This window comes from Bufo gargarizans, chromosome 7 (genome assembly GCF_014858855.1).
Source record: "Bufo gargarizans isolate SCDJY-AF-19 chromosome 7, ASM1485885v1, whole genome shotgun sequence".
NCBI lineage: Eukaryota > Metazoa > Chordata > Amphibia > Anura > Bufonidae > Bufo > Bufo gargarizans.
The window spans coordinates 43,622,551-43,644,797 of NC_058086.1; the positions used below are offsets into that span (position 1 = coordinate 43,622,551).

At 42.5% G+C, this 22,247-nt stretch overlaps 1 protein-coding gene across 2 annotated transcripts in view; it reads right to left on the bottom strand.

Annotated features, from left to right (window-relative positions):
* Positions 1-211: 211 nt before the first annotated feature.
* MIER1 (MIER1 transcriptional regulator) overlaps positions 212-22,247 on the bottom strand; it is a 33,998-nt gene continuing 11,962 nt past the window's right edge. Inside the window, exons 3-13 of one of the 2 annotated variants that reach the window (XM_044301894.1) lie at positions 18,578-18,723; positions 8,770-8,931; positions 8,295-8,421; positions 8,120-8,184; positions 7,786-7,858; positions 5,889-6,040; positions 4,877-4,958; positions 4,098-4,189; positions 2,069-2,196; positions 1,840-1,979; positions 212-1,142 (exon numbers count right to left, since the gene is read on the bottom strand). In XM_044301894.1, coding sequence (XP_044157829.1) covers positions 856-1,142; positions 1,840-1,979; positions 2,069-2,196; positions 4,098-4,189; positions 4,877-4,958; positions 5,889-6,040; positions 7,786-7,858; positions 8,120-8,184; positions 8,295-8,421; positions 8,770-8,931; positions 18,578-18,723 — 1,454 coding nt within the window. In that variant the 3' untranslated portion in view covers positions 212-855. Of the gene's footprint in view, positions 1,143-1,839; positions 1,980-2,068; positions 2,197-4,097; positions 4,193-4,876; positions 4,959-5,888; positions 6,041-7,785; positions 7,859-8,119; positions 8,185-8,294; positions 8,422-8,769; positions 8,932-18,577; positions 18,724-22,247 lie in introns of both variants that reach the window. The other variant, XM_044301893.1, reaches the window with a different exon arrangement.

Consider the following 22,247-nt stretch of genomic DNA (forward strand, 5'->3'; position numbering starts at 1 on the left):
ATTTTAGATGTGCGGCTCTCGTTTCGGTATTCTTTTTCTTCTCTTTTGCATACACGTTAGGTGTAGTGGGCAATAAGTCATTATATTACACAAGGAAAATGTGCCGATATCATGAATAACCTGCAACATGATCATTTCAGCAATAAAACAAATTGACTGTAGGGGAAAAAAAAAAAAAGCAAAAAAAACAAAACATACAATTTCCAGAATATTCATTTCTCATAAAAGTTTATCAACTGTACAAGTTAAGAAAATTATACAAGCTTTGTTTAAGAAAGGGCAGTTCATTCAAAACATAGTTACTGTAAAAATCTCTCAAAGGCTACGAAGAAATCTGGAAAAATACACCACGTATCTTTTTTCAGCCCAGATAGCAATAGAAAAAGACATCATTGATGTCAATAATTTACATACACAAACCTTATTTGGTTTATTCTTAACTTCTACCTATAAAATTGGTGCCTACAACATTCAGGGTCCACCTTTCTTAGCAATTTCAAATCCGGCAAGATAAAATAAAAAATAATAAATTCTTCCCAAATAATGCAGAAAATGTAAATACTATGGTACCAGCAACTATTCACGCCTATGTTGTGGTATATGAATGTTACATTCTGAAGGTCCTTCCATTATTTCTCAAAAAGATGATATAAAATCCCAAAACAATGTGGCTGAAATGTTTTGGGGTTTTTTTGGATCAGAAGAAACAATGAAAAAATATATATATATATATATAAAAAAGAAAAAAATTAAAATAGAGCTTGTTAAATAACCAGTTGAACCCTGAAATTTCAAGAACCCTAAAAACATACTTCAAAAATGTCTCAACCACTGACGGGCGAGGAGGAACATACTTTAAACCTCTCCTTGTGAAAATATTTCCTGAGAAATTTCCGATGATCCGGGACTGTCTTTTCCAGGGCTGTCAACCCGCCGTCTCTTTGCGGAGCGTTCATTGGTGTCATCCAGCTCTTTATCACAGCTGTTGTTAGCATGGCTCAATTTGGAATCACTGGATAAAGTGTCACGGTTGTAGCCATTGGTGTCTGTGTCATCAGCGCTGGGGCCATTTAGGTGAACTCCTCCTAGAGTGGCATCATCTTTATAAGTGGAGACCTCAGAAGGACCATTAACAGCGACCCCTAGGAATTCAGAAAATAAAATTTGAGACTCACCCTAAACACTCATCCTAAAATTATTTGTTTAGAGGCATGAGGAGCTGCAAGGGAGTCACGGGACAGTACTAAGAACACACCAGCAAGAACATACCATAAAGAAAAGGCCCTGTGGCTGCTATAAGAACCATGAAGGAGGGTCCTAGAGTTAGTTACAAGAGCTTCTCTTCTCCATAGACTATGAAGAATTAGTAAATAAGGAAAAACGGTCCTGAATCCACTCTTTATTCTTTCAACAAGCCCAGAGCCACTCCATCCTGGGATGGGAAGGTGTAATGCACCGGCACAGGGGGCCAGATTTAGACTTTTTTTTTTGCTCTAGGGAGTTGTAGTTTTACCACAGCGGGAGTGCCGGAGGCTAGCCATCACAGCTGTAGGGAATTTGCTCCCAAACATAGTAACTTGGTTGAGCTAGTTCATTTCTGAAACCTAGGCTCTGTTCACACTGGAATTTCCCATACCCCTGCACTCAAAAAACACCAGAAACTTGACGGACCCCGTTTAAGCCACTGTGGTCTTAGGTTGGTATCCTTTGGACCACAAATTCGCCCATTCGTATGTTTTTATTGCATATATACTTACATAGTATTCGCATATACTTCTGTAAATATTAAAACAAAAACAGAACAACTTAACATCCGTATATCTAGTTGTTGTTTTTTACCATTCTGGTTAGTGTTGGCAGCTGTGCTGTCCTCCTTCTCAGACTGGCTGGTGCTACTGTTAGAGGTAGTAGGTGGTGGGGACGGAGCCCGACTAGATGCGGCACTTTCACTTTCATCCAGAAGCCGGTCCATATAATCCCTACAAGAGAAGTCAAATAGAGTCAGTACTTATTCTAAGCTGGAAAACATACACACAGGAAATACCAGCTAATTATACAGGACACTCACGTTACACCAGGGTGTAGGTTGTACTTCTTTTTGCCAAATCTTGTTTGTTGTGCAAAGAAGTCATACCGCTCCGACTTCTTCCACATGTAGTAAAAAGCCACACATTCTCCAACTGATCGTGTTCTCACCTAGACAACAAATGAAAACGTGGAGATAATCCGCTGCACTTCTGTGGATTTTGGTATATAGTATCACATTCTGCTTTTACATCAGTCTGTATTCTCTGCACATAAGGATCCATTTACAGGTCTGCAAAACACGGACGCCGGCCACGTGCGTTCTGCATTTTGCGGATCACACATGGCCGGCCCTGCAATAAAAATGCCTATTCTTGTCCGTCGCTGTGGGCAAGAATAGGACATGCTCTATCTTTTTTGCAGGGCTGCAGAAAGGAACTATGGATGCAGATGGCACACCGTGTGCTGTCCGCATCTTTTGCAGCTCCGTTTAAATGAAAGGGTCCACACCCATTCTGCAAAATTGCAGAACGGATGGGGACCCATTCATACAGACATGTGAATGGACCCTAAAGGGTAGTGACAAAGAAGGGCAACATACTGTAGTCGCGAGGGGCCTGATAGGCCACTCTAGCATCCATCTTGATTTTTTGTGTCGTTGGAATTTTTTTTTTTTAAACGTGAAAATATTCCAAAAAGTTAGACACCTGGACCTCTGATGACAGTAAAATGTGAATCTGAATGTATTTACTATACAGTAGACTGAAAATCTAAGGCTGGGTTCACAACGTGGTTGTCCTACATTTTACATATATTTTGAGGGGAAAAAAAGGATGCAAATGCATAGTTCGCTACACTTTTCCATCCTGCAGAACCCAAAATTCTACCGTGACTTATGCTTCAGTATGGCATCTATTTAACGCAATGTAAACCCAGACTTGGCCCTCATGCACACGACCATTTGTATTTTCCGGTCTGCAAAATACAGATTATGGCTACATGCACACAACCGTGCCGTTTTTTGCGGTCCGCAAACCGCGGATCCACAAAAACCGTAAGCCGCCCGTGTGCCTTCCGCAATTTTAGGAACAGAACGGGCGGCCCATTGTAGACATGCCTATTCTTGCCCGCAAAACGGACAAGATGACAAGAATAGGACATGTTCTATTTTTTTGTGTGGGGGGGAAGAGCACCACGGAACGGTGCAACGGATGCGGACAGCATCTTTTGCGGACCCATTGAAGTGAAAGGGTCGGCATCCGAGCCGCAAAAATGGCGGCTCGGATGCGGACCCAAACAACGGCCGTGTGCATGAGGCCTATGTCTGTGTTGCTTTTTTTGTGGACTGCATTTTGTGGCCAAGAATAGGACATGTTCAATCATTTGCAGAACGGACATGCATATGCAGAAAGCACAAGGATCATCATGCAGACCACAAAATACATATGGTCGTGCACATGAGGTCTTAGACTTAGCAAGTATATTTGTCTATATTATACGCGCCACTTTAGGGCTCGTTCACACGAACATGCTGTTTTTTGCAGCCCACACTTCCATTGCACAGTGCTGTCCACATCTTTTGCGGACCCATTGAAATGAATGGATCCATATAGGGACCATATGCGGAACGCAGAAAACGGCCCGTATATGGAATGTAAAATACGTTCGTGTGAACGAGCCTTTATACAAAGGATCCTTGTATAGCAAGGTAAGGTCTCATGCACACAACTGTAGTTTTGGCCCCCCGTCTGATCCACATTTCTTACGCATTGCACACAGACCCTTTCATTTCAATGGGCCCACAAAAAACAGGGAAAGAACACAGATGTCATCTGTATGTTGTCCGCATCCATGTGGCCGTTCTGCAAATTATAGAACATGCCCTATACTTGTCTGTTGTGCGGATAAGAATAGCCAGTTCTAGTAAAATGTGGTATGCACATGACTGGGATCCGTGATTAGCGGATGCGCAGTTTGTGGACTGCAAAATGGATACAGTTGTATGCACGAAGCCTTAGTGGCAGGATCTCCATCGCATAAGCTGCCCTTCCAACTTCCAGCAGTATTACTACCTTGTTTGCTTGTATCAAATGGAAATCTTTTCCATATGCTTTCAGACCTTGCTCAAAATTCCGGCATTCTTCTTCAGTCCATACAGAAAGTTCTTCTGGGGAAGAAGAGCCACAAAAACACAATTGTTTCAATTTCACTTTTTGCCATAAAAAAAGATTTATTACAAGCAATCTATATCAATTGCATTTTAGGCTGCTTTCACACTGTTTTGCGTTTAGTCTGTCTTCGGACACTCTTAGCTTCCATCAGATGAATGGAGGCCTATGGATCACTCATGGGATCCTAGGAGTGACAAATACCACTATGACTATAATACTACACTATACAGTGGCATCTTTTGAAAGTATGTCGGGATATCCTCTTGATATGTTGCAAAGCACAGTGTGATAACTCCTCTAAAGGCCCCTATACACCAGTCGGCACAGCAGGCAATTATGAGAAACAAATCTTTCCTGATAATTGGCTGCTCATTACAGGAGGTGAAAGATGCATTTACACGCATCAATCACCTCCGGTGCAGCATATACATTCATTGTTTCTGGGCAGCACATCGTTATTTTGACAGCCTGATCTGCTGCTCAGAAATGACGACTTATGTGACCACAGCAGTGATGCTTTCACCCAATTAACTAGCGTATCAGCATCTTTACACAGGGCAATTATCTGTAAGGCGCGTTCCTAGGAGTGCCCCGTCCTCATATTTGCCCCGCTCAGTGGCCCATGGTAAAGAAGCATTTACTGAGAAATTGTGTGGCATAGAACAAGACAGGTTGCTTACCACGTGCTGCTTTCACATTAAACCTTAATCTTCTCAAAGCTTCTTCTGTATCAAAATTACACTTCACCAGTTCATAAAGGGCCTGAGAAACAGTAATTGGCAATTTAGGAGTCATAATTAATAATGAAGTTTTCTTTAATAAAATCTATCAAACTGGACACAGACATAACATATTAAAATAACTTATAGGATTCCTAGATTAGTGTTAAGAGAACTTGTATTACTAGACATCACATTACATTTTTTTAAATTAAAGGGGGCTGTTAGAGTTCAACAAAAATTCTGGCAGCCATTGTAAATGTGGTAAAACAATCAGCATTCGCCTCTTCTCTCCCTTCCACTTCCAGCACTACGCTCTGGCCCTCCTCGCTGCTGACATCTTCCTAGCTGCAGCGTTTAACATTCCGATCATACAGGTCCATCACTGCAGTCAATCACTGGCCTCAGAAGAACAAGAGGTGTCAATGCTGAGGCCAGTGATTGGTTGCAGCTGTGAACTGTGCACACTGAAGATCACCTCTGCAGCCAGGGAAAACAAACAGCAGGAAGGACCCGAGCTCAGCACTGGCAAAGGGAGGGGAGAAAAGTAAAGGGCGGAGGGGGTACCCCTTTAAAACAACCCACAAGAGAGGTAAAAATTAAAGTAAAACTGTGGGACAAGGGAGCAAATATTGTAACCAGACTTCAACCCGCAATGTTTAGATCATAACAGGAATTTCCTCTCTGATCATATACACTATTAATAGTTTAATGCTTTGTTGTTGTTTTTTTAAAGGACAGTCCACCCAAAAAATGATGGCAGTGTAAAATTATGGTAGACAGTGTAAAATTGTACAGTACGTGTATATGCTGGCTGTGCAAGTGTTGCCATAGTTTGGTGCTCTTTTTTGTATTATGGTGGCAGTTATCAATTATTTCACAAAACCCATGTACCTGGACAACTATAGTAAAAGCTACGCAATATGTTAGCATGTTGAACACATCCGACAAAAGTTGAGAAGAATAAACATACCTGTTCATTGTCCTTTATATGTGCTCCTTCAGGGATAGCATCCAGACCTTTCTCCTCCCCAGTCCTTCTTGATGCTTCATTCAGAAACTCAATCACTCTTTCCTCCACTACAAAATCTGGGTTCCACAGTAATTGGTCGTCATTTTCATACACTGCAATAACAAAAAGCTAAAAATCTTAACAAATTTATTTTATTATTTTACTAACACACACATACATACATACAGTTTGGACACACCTTCTCATTCAAAGAGTTTTCTTTATTTTCATGACTATGAAAATTGTAGATTCACACTGAAGGCATCAAAACTATGAATTAACACATGTGGAATTATATACATAACAAAAAAGTGTGAAACAACTGAAAATATGTCATATTCTAGGTTCTTCAAAGTAGCCACCTTTTGCTTTGATTACTGCTTTGCACACTCTTGGCATTCTCTTGATGAGCTTCAAGAGGTAGTCCCCTGAAATGGTCTTCCAACAGTCTTGAAGGAGTTCCCAGAGATGCTTAGCACTTGTTGGCCCTTTTGCCTTCACTCTGCGGTCCAGCTCACCCCAAACCATCTCGATTGGGTTCAGGTCCGGTGACTGTGGAGGCCAGGTCATCTGGCGCAGCACCCCATCACTCTCCTTCATGGTCAAATAGCCCTTACACAGCCTGGAGGTGTGTTTGGGGTCATTGTCCTGTTGAAAAATAAATGATGGTCCAACTAAACGCAAACCGGATGGAATAGCATGCTGCTGCAAGATGCTGTGGTAGCCAAGCTGGTTCAGTATGCCTTCCAACTTTGAAAAAATCCCCAACAGTGTCACCAGCAAAGCCCCCCCACACCATCTCCTCCATGCTTCACGGTGGGAACCAGGCATGTACAGTCCATCCGTTCACCTTTTCTGCGTCGCACAAAGACACCGTGCTTGGAACCAAAGATCTCAAATTTGGACTCATCAGACCAAAGCACAGATTTCGACTGGTCTAATGTCCATTCCTTGTGTTCTTTAGCCCAAACAAGTCTCTTCTGCTTGTTGCCTGTCCTTAGCAGTGGTTTCCTAGCAGATCTTCTACCATGAAGGCTTGGTTCACACAGTCTCCTCTTACCAGTTGTTCTAGAGATGTGTCTGCTGCTAGAACCCTGTGGCATTGACCTGGTCTCTAATCTGAGCTGCTGTTAACCTGCGATTTCTGAGGCTGGTGACTTGGATGAACTTATCCTCCGCAGTAGAGGTGACTCTTGGTCTTCCTTTCCTGGGGCGGTCCACATGTGAGCCAGTTTCTTTGTAGCACTTTATGGTTTTTGTGACTGCACTTGGGGACACTTTCCAAGTTTTCCCAATTTTTTGGACTGACTGACCTTCATTTCTTAAAGTAATGATGGCCACTCGTTTTTCTTTACTTAGCTGCTTTTTTCTTGCCATAATACAAATTCTAACAGTCTATTCAGTAGGACTATCAGCTGTGTGTCCACCTGACTTCTCCACAACGCAACTGATGGTCCCAACCCCATTTATAAGGCAAGAAATCCCACTTATTAAACCTGACAGGGCACACCTGTGAAGTGAAAACCATTTCAGGTGACTACCTCTTGAAGCTCAACTCTTTGCCAAGAGTGTGCAAAGCAGTAATCGTTATGTATATAATTCCACATGTGTTAATTCATAGTTTTCACACAATTTCATCCTATGTAAAAATGGAGCTACACTGCATTTCACTAGTTAAAGTAAAATCAAACATCCTATCCACTGGCATTAACCAGTCTCTGTTGCCAAACCATTTCAGGAAAGAGGAAAGCCAGCGACCAGATTTGTTTGGCCAAATTCAATTGATATTACCAAGGTAATAATAAAAAATATTATTACATTTAAGCTTTTTAAGACTATTGCCCAGATAAATACTCACCCTTTTCTGTTTCTCGGTATCTAGAGATTCCAATTGGGATTTCAGCTTGAAACATAGACCCCACCATAATCTCCTGGGAGGAAAAAAAGTAAAGCTCATATACCAATACCTTTATACTTTGTAACCAAGACTAATTATTTATTACAGCAATGTCCAAAGCTAACCAGGGTAATGGGACAGTGACATGTAAAGACACCTTTCCACTTTGTCTCAATGGCAGATTAATCCTATTTTACTCGTCAGTTGGGGTCTCAGATGCCCACCTATCAGATATTTATAGTGTATCCTGTGGACATTTACAGCATCACAAAAAGTAGCCATTTAAAACATTTACTTTTTTCCAGTCTTCTGATGGAATGTAATCTTCATCGTCCTCAGATTCTTCTTCAATTTCATTATCTGTGAAAACAGAGACTTGTTTTAATTTTGCTGCTTTAAGTCCAGGACAAGTCATTAGAAATTAGTTTGTAATACTTTGTCTAGCGCAACGCTGAAGAGCTATCACTTACTTGCATCAAAATACTTGCAGCGTCGAGGACGGATAACTTCTTGCGTTTCTTGAGTAACTGGTGTGGGGTCGTCATTAGAGGAACGAGTCTCATCTTCCTGACCAGATGAATCTTTAATGGCTTCATCCTGGTGTGAAGAAAAAAAAGAAAGTAAAGCCATTTGTTACCAGCGCTGATCTGACCAGAGTTCTTCACCCCCCTCCTCACAATAAAATAAATACGTTCAGCCCATGGCAAGGTGATATTTGTCCATTGTGGGACGAGCCCTTTAAGCATTTCTCCATCCAGCATGGATCATATAACATTGGGGGAATGGGAGAATTTATTAAAAAGGTCAATTAAATGCATGTATTCCTAAAAATATAGATATATTATTATAAGACACTGGCGAGCTTATAACCGTGGTGCTTTGTATTTGTATCTCGCCTACAAAACATTTTTTTTTTATTTTTTTAAATAAAAGACTTTCAAGCACCTTATGTTCTCCACTACAGCCGCTGTTTCCATCATTATCTTCCTCTTCCTCCTCTTCTTCTTCTTCTTCTTCTTCATCATCCTCTTCATCTTCTCCAGGCATAGGTACTGTGCTGCCGTAGCCATAGAGTCTCAGCAACTCATGAATTGGCATCTCACTTTCCTGAAACATTACACATGCTTATAATAAGTTGAACTTTACAGCATCTTCTTTTTCATTACAGAAAAAAAAAAAAGTACCGTAATTAAAACAATATCTGCAAATGGCGTCACCTTCATAAGAAAAGTTTCCAGAATGGGGTAATCCTTGTAAAGGCAGGACCTCTACCCAATGCAATAAAGTAATAAAATATCTAAGCAGGTCTTGTTATCCCTAGTGTAAACTATGGTCAGCCAGGAAAAATAAGGTAAGATACCAAAAATCATCATCCAACGTGTATGCACTATGCCATATGTAAATGGGAATTTAAGCATCCTGTGTGTTCAGGTTGCCTTGACTTCCATGTTCAGATTACATCTAATGCGGAAGGCCGCAGAGTGACTTATGTAGGCTCATAAAAACACACAGGAGTGCACACCGCATCATTCATTTACTCAGCTTGCTCCACTTCACCTTCTTGTGGCATTCTAAAAATTAAAATCCTATCAAAAACTAGATTTTTGTACTTACCGTAAAATCTGTTTCTCTTCCGTTCCTGGGGAATACAGGCTTGACCATGGGTATAGCTGTTGCCGCTAGGCGGCGGACACTAAGCACACAAAGTGTAAGCTCCTTCCTCTTCAGCTATACCCTTTCTACAGGGACTACGCTAAATCAGCCGTAGAAGCCAGACATGATAAAATCACATTATGTGAAAACCCAGAACCACACAGGCCCGAAAATGCCCTTAAACAAAAAACTGGGAGGGAGCTGTCCCCCCCCCCCCCCCCCAATGAACGGAAGAGAAACAGATTTTACGGTAAGTACAAAAATCTAGTTCTCTCATCCGTATCATTGGGGGGACACAGACTTGACCTTGGGACGTTACAGAGCAGTCCCAACAAGAAACCCTCTAGCCACTCAGAGGACCGCCATCTGCAAAACTCTACGCCCCAGAGAAGCTTCAGAAGACGCAAAGTGTGCACTCTGTAAAACCAGGAGAAGGTGTGCAAAGACAACCAGGTAGCCGCCTTGCACACCTGAAGGGCTGAAGCCCCACGATGCATCACCCAGGAGGCCCCCACTGCCCAAGCAGAATGAGCATACACCCGAAAGGGTGTGGTCCGGTCACTAACACCGTACGCTTCCACAATGGCCAAACAAATCCATCGGGAAATGGATGTCTTTGACGCTGACAGCCCCCGTCTCGGCTCTTCTGGAACCACAAACAGGGAACAGATATACTCTGAGTACAGAGAGACTGCTCCCGAGAATGCGACGAGTCAGGACAGAATGAAGCGAGAACAATCTCCTCATTTAGATGGAATGCCGACACCACCTTCGGAAGGAAGGACTGAACAGGACGATGGACCACCTTATCCTGATGGAGGACCAGGAAAGGCGACCAACATGACAGAGCTGCGAGTTTCCGACACCCTAGGAATAGAAGTGACTGCAATAAAAAACAAAAAACACACACCTTATAAGACAGGAAGTGCAGCGACACTTGCTGCAAAGGCTCAAACGGTGAAGACTGGAGAGTGTTGAGCACTAGATTAAGATCCTAAGGATCCAACATGAGACGGAAAGGGGGCGCAGCATGCGCCACCCCCTGCAGAAAAGTCCAAACTGCCGAAAGCGAAGCTAAATTCCACTGAAAAAGAATAGAGAGAGCCGACACTTGGCCTTTGAGGGAGCTGAGAGCCAGCCCTAAGTCCACGCCTGACTGCAGGACAGCCAAAAGCTGCGGCAAAGAAAAGCGAATGGGAGACAGCTTCTGCCGCTCGCACCAACTAAAGCAGGGATGGCCAACCTGTGGCTCTCCAGCTGTTGTAAAACTACAACTCCCACCATGCTTTGCTGTAGACTGATAGCTATAGGCAGTGTGGGCATGCTGGGAGTTGTAGTTTTGCAACAGCTGGAGAGCCTCAGGTTGGCCATCCCTGAACTAAAGTAAGACTTCCAGATCTGGTGGTAGATTCGGGAAGACGACTGCTTTCTGGCATGAATCATGGTCTGGACCACGGACTCCGAGAACCCCCGAGCCTTTAGTACGGCAGGTTCAACAGCCATGCCGTTAAATGTAGCGACCCTAATTTCGGGTGGAAGATCGGCCCCTGAGACAGGAGGTCCTTCCGAAGAGGAGATGCCAAGGCTCGTCGGCGAGGAGGGTAACCAGAGACGCATGCCACACCTGGCGTGGCCAATCGGGGGCCACGAGAATGACCGGCAGTCCTTCAGACCTAATCCAGGGAGGTCTGCCTCCTACAGACATTATGCTAAAACTGATTTAGCTTAGTCCCTGTAGGAAGGGTACAGCTGAAGGGTAGGAGCTTACACTTTGTGTGCTTCGTGTCAGCCTCCCAGCGGCAACAGCAATACCCAAGGTCACGCCTGTGTCCCCCAATGATACGGATCAGAAATAGCAGTTTGTTTTTTTCTTTTACCACAAATTTTCTAGCCTGCTCCACACAGCACTATGTATGGATACTAACTCATGGTTTAGATGTCAAGCTAAAGGGAATTTATATAAAATATAGTATACCTTTTCTAGTGTTTTCATTTTCTGATTGTAGATTTTTTTTAAATTCCATTTTGTATATGATTATGGGAGCAGCCATCATGCCAAAGCTGCAGGGTGTTGTGCTTTTCATAAGTGTATAAAAAACATTTATCTAAATATCATAATTATGGTGGATTTGATTATACCTATAAGAGGCCATATTGCTATATGTATGTATTTTAAAGATGGCTGAGAGAGGGTCATGGGAAGGACAGTTCTGATCAGATTTCTTCTCATGGATGTACCAGTTTGAAAAAAAAGGCCTTCTTGTCTCCTTATGGATTTATGACGGGGATAAGGATGTTCTCCAGACGCAGCTGGTGCTAATTACCTCTACAGTTTGGTATTTATTAATGAGGCAGAAAAGCTGTAATATCTATATACCCATATAATCAACCTTAGTTTTGTATAAGAATATCAATAAGAAACATGTATCGTTTTATATTGTTACATATTAATAATGACATTATTTGTTATTATATATTTATTTCTCAATAGGAATGCATATATTCTTATATGATTAAAACTGTTTAAGTGTAAACTCTGTTAGGGTAATTTCACACTTGCGGCAGAGTGATCCGGCAAGCAGTTCCGTCTCCGGAACTGCCTGCCGGATCCGGCCATCTGCATGCAAACGGACAGCATTTGTAGACTGATCCATCTTACAAATGCATTGCAAAAACTGATCCGTCTCTCCGGATGTCATCTGGAGAAATTAATCAGTTATATTTTTTTTTCCGGTCTGCGGAAGGACTGAGCCGGCATTGTGGTATTTTTAATGCAAGTCCCAGCACTAATACATTTCAATGTAAATGAATGCCGGATCCGGCATCTGATCCGGATTTTTGGACGGAGATAATACTGCAGCATGCTGCGGTATTTCCTCAGTCCAAAACGCCGTCCAGTGACTGAACTAATGACATCCTGAACGGATTTCTCTCCATTCAGAATGCATTAGAAAAAAATGATCAGTTATTTTCCGGTATTGAGCCCCTATGACGGAACTCAGTGCTGGAAAAGAAAAACGCTAGTGTAAAAGTACCCTTAGTAAGATGTGTTATTTTAACTAACCGTCAATCACCCATTGGTGTAGCAGAGAAGGCACAGATATCTCTGAGAAAACAAGGCTCATCATTATTATCTAGAACATAAATTTAGTAGTATGGGAAACATTCAAATGGTGCCCAAACATCTGCGTTTTAGTTAGTTTTGTGTCAAAATTAATCCCTCTAGCTTTGATTTAGGTTCCAGAGGTCATGTGTATAGAATGTGAGATAGATAGTCATATTTGGATATTTAACCCTTAGGCCCCATGCACACGGCCGTGTTTCACAGCCGTGTGCGGGCCGTGGAACCGCGGCCTGGATCCCTCCTGAGAGCAGGAGCGCAGGGTGTCACTGGTTGCTATGACACCGTGCGCTCCCTGCTGCCGCCGCAATACAGTAATACACTGGTATGATCTATACCAGTGTATTACTGTACTGTGCCGGCAGCGCACGGCGTCATAGCAACCAGTGACGCCGTGCGCTCCTGCTCTCAGGAGGGATCCAGGCCGCGGTTCCACGGCCCGCACACGGCTGTGAAACACGGCCGTGTGCATGGGGCCTTAATAGAATGATACTAATAGCTTAGGTAATAGTCACCTAGGGGTAAATTAGCAACATTACACCAACAGCAGAAATGCATTTTGGGTAATACAATGACATCACAGTCATTATCATATGTACGCGCCTAGCCGACAATGATTGGAAACCTCCAAGCTAGGAAGGTGTGTCTAACTGATGAGTTTGTGATCATAAACCACACACACGAGGGAGAAGAACAGAACGGAAATTAAAAAAAGCAACAGGACAGCAACAAAAGGGGAACCAGGAAAACAGAGAAACAAAGAAAACCCAGGAAAAAGATCGTACCTTAGCGCTGACTTCCCTTAGTCTCTGCACATCATCTGCATTCTTGGTAATGTATAACTTTATTTTGTGTAGTATTGATATAAATTAATCAGCCTGATATTCAGCAAACTCCCTGCTGTTGGCGGATGTATAGTTGTTAAAAGTGCTACATCAATATTGTCACTATTAAGTAACTATGCATATTACTGAATAAAAGACCTAAATATTGATTTCAGAGGTAACTCTGATTGGAATAATTTCATTCCATAGTATATACCAGGCTTAATAATTTATATTGCTACCCCATTTTCCGAGATTTGTCATAGTTTGTGCAGAGCAAGGATTCGTATCTTATTAACGTTATAGAATTTTTATATCTCAAAAGTGTGGTCAGGACATTATATTTTCTTCTGTCTGAGAGGAACTGTGTATACGCTGGCATTTGTGTTGGTGCCTAGTGGCGAATTTTGGGTACTGCATATCACTGTGTATCATTGCAGATTGAGGTTCACATTGATTAAAGGGGTTGTCCAGGTTCAGCGCTGAACCCGGACATACCCTTATTTTCACCCCGGCAGCCCTCCTGAGCCTGGCATCGGAGCATCTCATGCTCCGATGCGCTCCCGTGCCCTGCGCTAGATCGCGCAGGGCACAGGCTCTTGTGTTTTCAATAACACACTGCCGGGCGGTAACTTCCGCCCAGCAGTGTGTTCGGTGACGTCACCGGCTCTGAGGGGTGGGCTTTAGCTCTGCCCTAGCCGTTTTACTGGCTAGGGCAGAGCCAAATCCCGCCCATCAGTGCCGGTGACGTCACCGGGCTGCCTGTCAGCCCCATAGAGAGCCCGGTATGTCACCGGAACTCAGAAAAATGCCTTTGCCCTGCGCGATTTAGCGCAGGGCAAAGGAGAGCATCGGAGCATGAACTGCTCCGATGCTCATGTCAGGGGGGCTGCCGGAGTGAAAATGGAGGGATGTCCAGGTTCAGCTCTGAACCTGGACAACCCCTTTAATCTTTGATTGCATTTTAAATTATTGTATAATAAATCATTTATATTTTTACATAGATGCTTGTACCTTGTTTTACTGATTGCACAATATAATTAAATAACCGATCAAACTCTTTTGAGGTGTTATATATGTCCACCTCGAGGATCAATAATCATTAAAAAAATAAAATTTGATCCTTTCTTTTATATAAAGCCTTTTGCTTTATATCCCCGACAAGGGTGAGGGGTGTAGATAAGCTGTGGCCATAGCATTAGCAGTTTATTGCTGTTAGCTATCAATAAGTATAATAGGGTCCAGTAGAGATCTGGCATGCTGCTGTTTGTGTCCATCCGATTCCCAGCACTGTCAGCTGGAAGTCACATTGCAGGAGTGAAACTAGTCTAAGGCCAGACACAGACAAGCAAATTCAATGCCAGAAACACATTGCACGTGTATGCTTGATTTCCCGTTGTGACCTCTGCTATATAATGTTGCTGTGTGTCCCCGCCAGACCTGTCTCTATTGATTTACACTGAGGGAATTAGGTCCAAAACAATTTAGTAGATTCGCGGTCTCCCATGGGCACAGTTAATATAATTAGGCTTGAGCGAATCGACTTTCGGATCATAGATCCAAAGTCAATTCGTTCAAATACTTTGATCTTAATGCAGTTTCCATACAGCATTACAATGTATTTCTGTGGAGCCAAAGTTTGTCTTGCCAGAAGTCACGCAAGACTTTGGTGAAGTACTACTGTATTCATATCTGCGTATTTAAAAACATTTTTAAATATCAAACCAAAGTGGGCTTTGGTACCGAAGTACCAGCCAGTAACAAAGCCCACTTCGGAATGCTATTTTAAATATTTTTTTAAATATGCAGACATGCATACAGTAGTAATTCGCAACTTTGGGCGAGACGAACTTTGGCTCCAGAAAGCCAATACATTGTAATGCTGTACAGAACAGCATTAAAATTGAGGCACTTGAACTAATCGACTTTGGATCCATGATCCAAAGGTCGATTCGCTCAAGCCTAATTATAATGTGGTGTGATCCTGTCAGAGATCAGAACGGGGAATCACACTTACACACGCTGCAAGTTTCTCGCATTGAATTGGCTTGTCTGTGTCTGGCCTTAATGAGGATAGGTCCTCAATATTGAACTCCCAGAAAACCCCTTTAATGTTCCAAATCAATGTCTTTTTGACATTGTGGCTTTCTTTAATACTAGCTGTCTTGCTCATTAAGTTATTCTCATTGAAATTCAATTATTTCACTACTTGTGGTAATGTCGCAGGGTGGGACAAACCTCAGGAGCCAGAGTGCTGCAGCGTTAAGGACTGCTATCTATCGGTGATAAAGTTCTTAGGTTATATTCACAACATACAAATTCATAAATAGGTAGGCTCACCAGATATTAATGTTCCGGAGCTCAGCCTGCTCTCTACCAAAAAGTGTCTAATTTAAGCACAAATATACAAATGGCTGGCTCACGGAAAAAGTTTACATTTATTATTAAGAACATATACATATCACAGTCTAATAGTAATAGAAATAAGAATAAATAAAAAAAATGATAAGTAAATGTAATATATTGAGATCTCATTAACACATATACCCCAATAGCATAAATAAGAAATAGATAAAAAAAAAATAATAATAATAATAATAATATAGATAAAATAAAATAGAATCAAATCTGTCTTGGTCCCTTTTATTATCATCACATGCGGAGCTCTCGCACGTGCTGTTGTCGATGATGGCTTGGCTGACTAAGGCTACTTTCACACTGGCGTTTTGGCTTTCCGTTTGTGAGATCCGTTCAGGGCTCTCACAAGCGGTCCAAAACAGATCAGTTTTGCCGTTAATGCATTCAGAATGGAAAAGGATCTGCTCAGAATGCATCAGTTTGCCTCCTTTCAATCACCATTCCGCTCTGGAGGCTGCCTGCAGCGTTTTGCTGTCTGCCTGATGAAGTGGAGCCAAACGGATCCGTCCTCACACACAATGTAAGTCAATGGGGACGGATCAGTTTTCTCTGACACAATAGAAAATTTATCCATCCACCATTGACTTCCAATGGTGCTCAAGACGGATCAGTAATGGCTATAGAAGACATAATACAGACATAATACAACCGGATCCGTTCATGGCGGTTGTATTATTGTAACGGAAGCGGGTTTTTTTTTTTTGCAGATCCATGACGGATCCGCAGATAACGCTAGTGTGAAAGTAGCCTTAGTTTTGAATCAGTAGTCCTGGTAAGCGATATCTAATACGTTATTATAAAGAATCAAAGAACATTTACTATATATGAGCAGACAGCTAAAGTGTAGTCTGCAATACGAACTACTGAGACATTTAATATCCTGAGCGCAATAACATTGCGGTACCGCTGCAGAAACGGAGCGGTTAAAAACTTCATGGAGAAATCAATCATACATATGATATACTAATGAAGGAGATCAAAACTTACAGTCAGCCAAGCCATCATTGACAACAGCACATGCGAGAGCGCCGCATGTGATCATATTAAAAAGGGACCAAGACCGATTGATTGTATTCTATTTTATCTATTTATTTATGCTATTGGGGAATATGTGTTAATGAGATCTCAATATATGACATTTTATTTATCTTTTTTATTCTTATTTCTATTAGAGTGTGAGGATATGTATATGTCCTTAATATTTAATGTAAACTTTTTCCGTGAGCCAGCCCTGTGTATTTCTATATTCATCTTAGCCTAAGAAATGCTGAGTGTGTCCAAGTAGACTACACTATACCATACAACTTTATCTAGTAAAACAAAGTATATGTTAAAGGGGTTGTCCAGGTTCAGAGCTGAACCCGGACATACCCTTATTTTCACCCCGGCAGCCCTCCTGAGCCTGGCATCGGAGCATCTCATGCTCCGATGCGCTCCCGTGCCCTGCGCTAGATCGCGCAGGGCACAGGCTCTTGTGTTTTCAATAACACACTGCCGGGCGGTAACTTCCACCCAGCAGTGTGTTCGGTGACGTCACCGGCTCTGAGGGGCGGGCTTTAGCTCTGCCCTAGCCGTTTTACTGGCTAGGGCAGAGCCAAATCCCGCCCATCAGTGCCGGTGACGTCACCGGGCTGCCTGTCAGCCCCATAGAGAGCCCGGTATGTCACCGGAACTCAGAAAAATACCTTTGCCCTGCGCGATTTAGCGCAGGGCAAAGGAGAGCATCGGAGCATGAACTGCTCCGATGCTCATGTCAGGGGGGCTGCCGGGGTGAAAATGGAGGGATGTCCAGGTTCAGCTCTGAACCTGGACAACCCCTTTAAATGTATGGATGACATGTCTCTGTATAGCATCACTCAGAGGCATCTTTTTAACAAATATTTCCTGACATATTAAATGCAGGTCTTGTTTACATTTCCATTTGATGCCTGTAAAAAAAAAAAATGTGTACGCGTTTCATCCAGGATGATGTCAGTGTTTGGCCGTGTGTCCATTTTTTGCCCTCCGTGCTTCATCCATATTCCACGGATGGCTTGGCTCAAAATTCATTTCCAGAGCATCTCCTATTAGCGGCCGAAACACGGATGCCATCTGTTGTGTGTCCATGTTTTTGCACTGACCCATAGAGTATAATGGCCAGGTTTGGTCCGCATCACGTACCAAGGTAGCGTCTCTGTGACTTTCACTGACCCATGGTCAGTAAACAAAAATAAATAAATAAAAATACTGATGTGTGAACAGACACCTTAGAAATTGATGGGTATGTGTGCTGTCCGTGGAAAATGCAGACAGCCGAGGCCAGTGAAGAACAGAAATGTGAACAAGGCCTCAGTGATGTGAAGAGAGCCTCGTGTAGATGCTAAACAAGCCACGAACGAACACATCAAGCAAAAGGTCTACACTACTACAACTGAACCCTTAAAAATGAAAACCAACGGAACATAAAATTACTATTTTTGTACAGGTTGCAGAGGATTTAGGAATACCATTATTATAATTCATAATGTTAACATTTATGTTGTACAAAAATAAAAAAACACATGGATAATCTGGCATGTCAATCATGGTCACACAGGGTGGACTTTGGTCATCTGTAGTTCACAGTATGGTTACTAGGTGACTATGTTACCTACGGCACATTTCTGTTCAATATATTGTGCATTATAAAACTGAGCGAGCTGTAAACCAGCAAATCAAAAGGTAATAAAAACAAGGCACTCAGACTAATTGTTCTTACTCTTTCTAGATGCTCAATCTCAGAGGTGAAATTCACTTCCCCTTCCATTAACTCCTCCTCTTCCAACGTCCTCTCGTCGTCAAACTCATGAACCAACATGTCAGCCGATGGATCGAACTCATGGTCATCAGATGCAGCCGAGCCTCCTGGTCACAAAGGCAACGCTTAGCAATTCATTCAAATACTTCAGCACAAAATTAAAAGTTTTATTCTGACCTAAATGTAAAAAGGCACAATTAAAGGGGTCGTCTCACTTCAGTAAGTGGCATTTATCAGGTAGAGAAAGTTGATACAAGCCACTTAATAATAAATGTATTGTTATTCTCCATATTGCTTCTTTTGCTGGCTAGACTCATTTTTCCCCATCACATTATACACACTGCTCGTTTCCATGGTTACGACCACCATGCAATCCATCAGCGGTGGTCGTGCTTGCACACCATAGGAAAAAGTGCCGGCCTCTCTGGTGGCCGGGACCATGGGAGCTCACGTAGGCTAGTGCTTTTTCCTATATTGTGCAAGAATGCCCACCACTGAGGGATTCCAGGGTGGTCTGTAACCATGGAAACGAGCAGTATATGATGTGATAGAAAAATGAATCCAGCCAGCAAAGGAAGCAATTAGCAAGTGGCTTGTATTAACTTTCTCTACATGATGAATGCCACTTACTGAAGTGAGACGACCCCTTTAAGGTTTAGGTTTTTCACATTTATCCTATTGCATTACTATTCTGAAGTCAATCACCCCACAGCTCACATCACCCATGGTCTTTATTAGTGCAGGCTGGATGGGAAAATATTTGTGGGCATGCTTATTACGTAAAACACTTGAGGGCTACAATCACACAGGCAGATTTGATGCAGTTTTTGAGCCAAAGTCAGGAGTGGATTTAAAAAGAACAGGAAATATACAGGACAGACATCTACTTCTCCATGCTGCATGGAACTGCATTAGGCTACGTGTCTTTTTAATATATGTTTTTTCTCTTATTAAAAAAATAAATAAATAAAACACACACCATGAAATTCTGATGGTTTTTACAAGCATTTTTTTGGGGGTGGCATTTTCAGTCACAACTTTTTTTTTTCTTTCAAACTTTTACTTTCATATAGGGGAAAAAAAGCCAGAGCTGCTGCGATTTAAAAATAAATCATTTAAAATTGCATGTATGTTTCTAGAAAAACTGTGGATTAACTATTGCGATTTCATCATCAGAACAAATACTTTTGAAGACAGAGGGCATCACAATCATATAGCCATGTTTTACCATTCTTCCATTATTCTTTCTAAAAGTTTATGAAAGAATTGCCAGCAGTCAGCATTAAAAGGTCCATATGACTGTTACCAGTTTGGGGTGTGCCCTTGCACAATCTTAGGATACAACCCCATGGTGCGGGCATTGGCTGCCACCAGCCGCAGTGTAACCCTGACACTACCCAATCGGTGACTCTGCAGGGACTCCCCCTAAACCCCTATAAAACTCTGTTGTTCTCTATTGCAGACTGTTGGCAACGCATTTATAAAACTCTAGTGGGTGTAATAGAGGAACGGCACAACATAGAGTCATGAAAATAGATGCTCCAGAAATGATGTTACATTGGGAATGCAAGTAGTAACTAAAAACACATGCCGAGAGATGGCAGGTCCTCCTCAATCCTGTACATGTCCCTTATCGGCCAATAGAAGCTTGCAGGCCCTTAGTCTCCACATACACACAGTTTTACTCCAGGTTTTCATAACAACCCAGCCATTTTTCTTCACAGCTGTAGGTCAGCTTTTGGCTAGGGCCGCACAACACATAGGGCACAACTACACTGCTACATGTGTCACACAACATGTTTTATAGTAAGAGGATATGGTGTTGCACTGCAACATGTGACATACTGCGACGCGACAGGATGGATTTTTGCAACTGTCGTGTCCCAGTGCAACACCATAGCCTATCGCTATAAAAATTGTTGACAAACGTCACGCGACATGTCGTGTATCCCTAGCATTAAAGGGGCAGGGCACTGTGGAGGTCGCTGTTAAAGTGTGGGGGGGGGGGGGCACGGGCCACTATTAAAGGGACAATTGCTGTGGAAGCCACTGTTAAAGGGGTTGTCCAAGTTATATTTATTGATGACCTATCCCCAGGATAGGTCATCAATATCAGATCAGAGGGGTCCGACACCCGGCACCCCCTCCGATCAGCTGTTTGAAGAGAAGGCTTGCGCGGTGTCAGCGCTGCCTCCTCTTCACTGTTTACCTTCTAGCCGTTGCATCTGCAGTGGTGAGCAGGTGTAATTACACCCAAGCCTTCTCATTCATTTCAATAGGAAGGCTTGGGTGTAATTACACCTGCTCACCACTGCAGATGCAACGGGTAGAAGGTAAACCGTGAAGAGGAGGCAGCGCTGACACCGCGCAAGCCTTCTCTTCAAACAGCTGATGGGAGGGGGTGCCGAGTCCCTCCTGATCTGATATTGATGACCTATCCTGGGGATAGGTCATCAATAAATATAACTTGGACAACCCCTTTAAGGCAGCAGGGTACTGTAGAGGACCCTGTCATATTTCACCTTAAGGACCAGGTCATTTTTTGCAAATCTGACATGTGTCACTTTAAGGACCCTTTCACACGAGCGAGTTTTCCGCGCGGGTGCAATGCGTGACGTGAACGCATAGTACCCGCACTGAATCCTGACCCATTCATTTCAATGGGTCTGTGTACATGAGCGTTGTTTTTCACGCATCAGTTCTGCGTTGCGTGAAAATCGCAGCATGTCCTATATTCAGTGTTTTTCACGCAGCCCTGGCCCCATAGAAGTGAATGGGGCTGCATGAAAAACGCATTGCATCCGCAAGCAAGTACGGGTGCGATGCGTTTTTCACTGATGGTTGCTAATAGATGTTGTTTGTAAACATTCAGTTTTTTATCACGCGCGTGAAAAACGCATCAAAACGCATTGTACCCGCGCGGAAAAAACTGAACAACTAAACCGCAGACAAAACTGACTGAACTTGCTTGCAAAATAGTGCGAGTTTCACTGAACGCACTCTGAACGCATCCGGACCCAATCCGCAACGCCCGTGTGAAACCAGCCTAAGTGGTGATAACTTTAAAGCGCTTTTACTTATCCAGGCCATTCTGAGATGGTTTTCTCGTCACATATTTACACAGTAATACCTCCAAAAATAGTTATTACTTTACATTCCCTATATGTCTACTTCATGTTTGGATGATTTTGTGAATGCCATTTTATTTTTTGGGGATGTTAGAAGGCTTAGAAGCAAATCTAGAAATTTTTCAGAAAATTACCAAAACCCACTTTTTTAAAAAGGACCAGTTCAGGTCTGAAGCCACTTTGTGAGGCTTACATAATAGAAACCACCCAAAAATGACCCCATTTTAGAAACTACACTCCGGTATTCAAAACTGATTTTACAAACTTTGTTAACCCTTTAGGTGTTGCACAAGAATGAAAGGAAAAATGGAGATGAAATTTCAGTATCTCACTTTTTGGGCAGATTTTCCATTTTAATAAAAAAATTTCCCACTAACAAAGCAAGCGTAAGGCTACTTTCACACTAGCGTTTTTCTTTTCCGGCATAGAGTTCCGTCCTAGGGGCTCTATACCGGAAAATAAATGATCAGGCATATCCCCATGCATTCTGAATGGAGAGCATT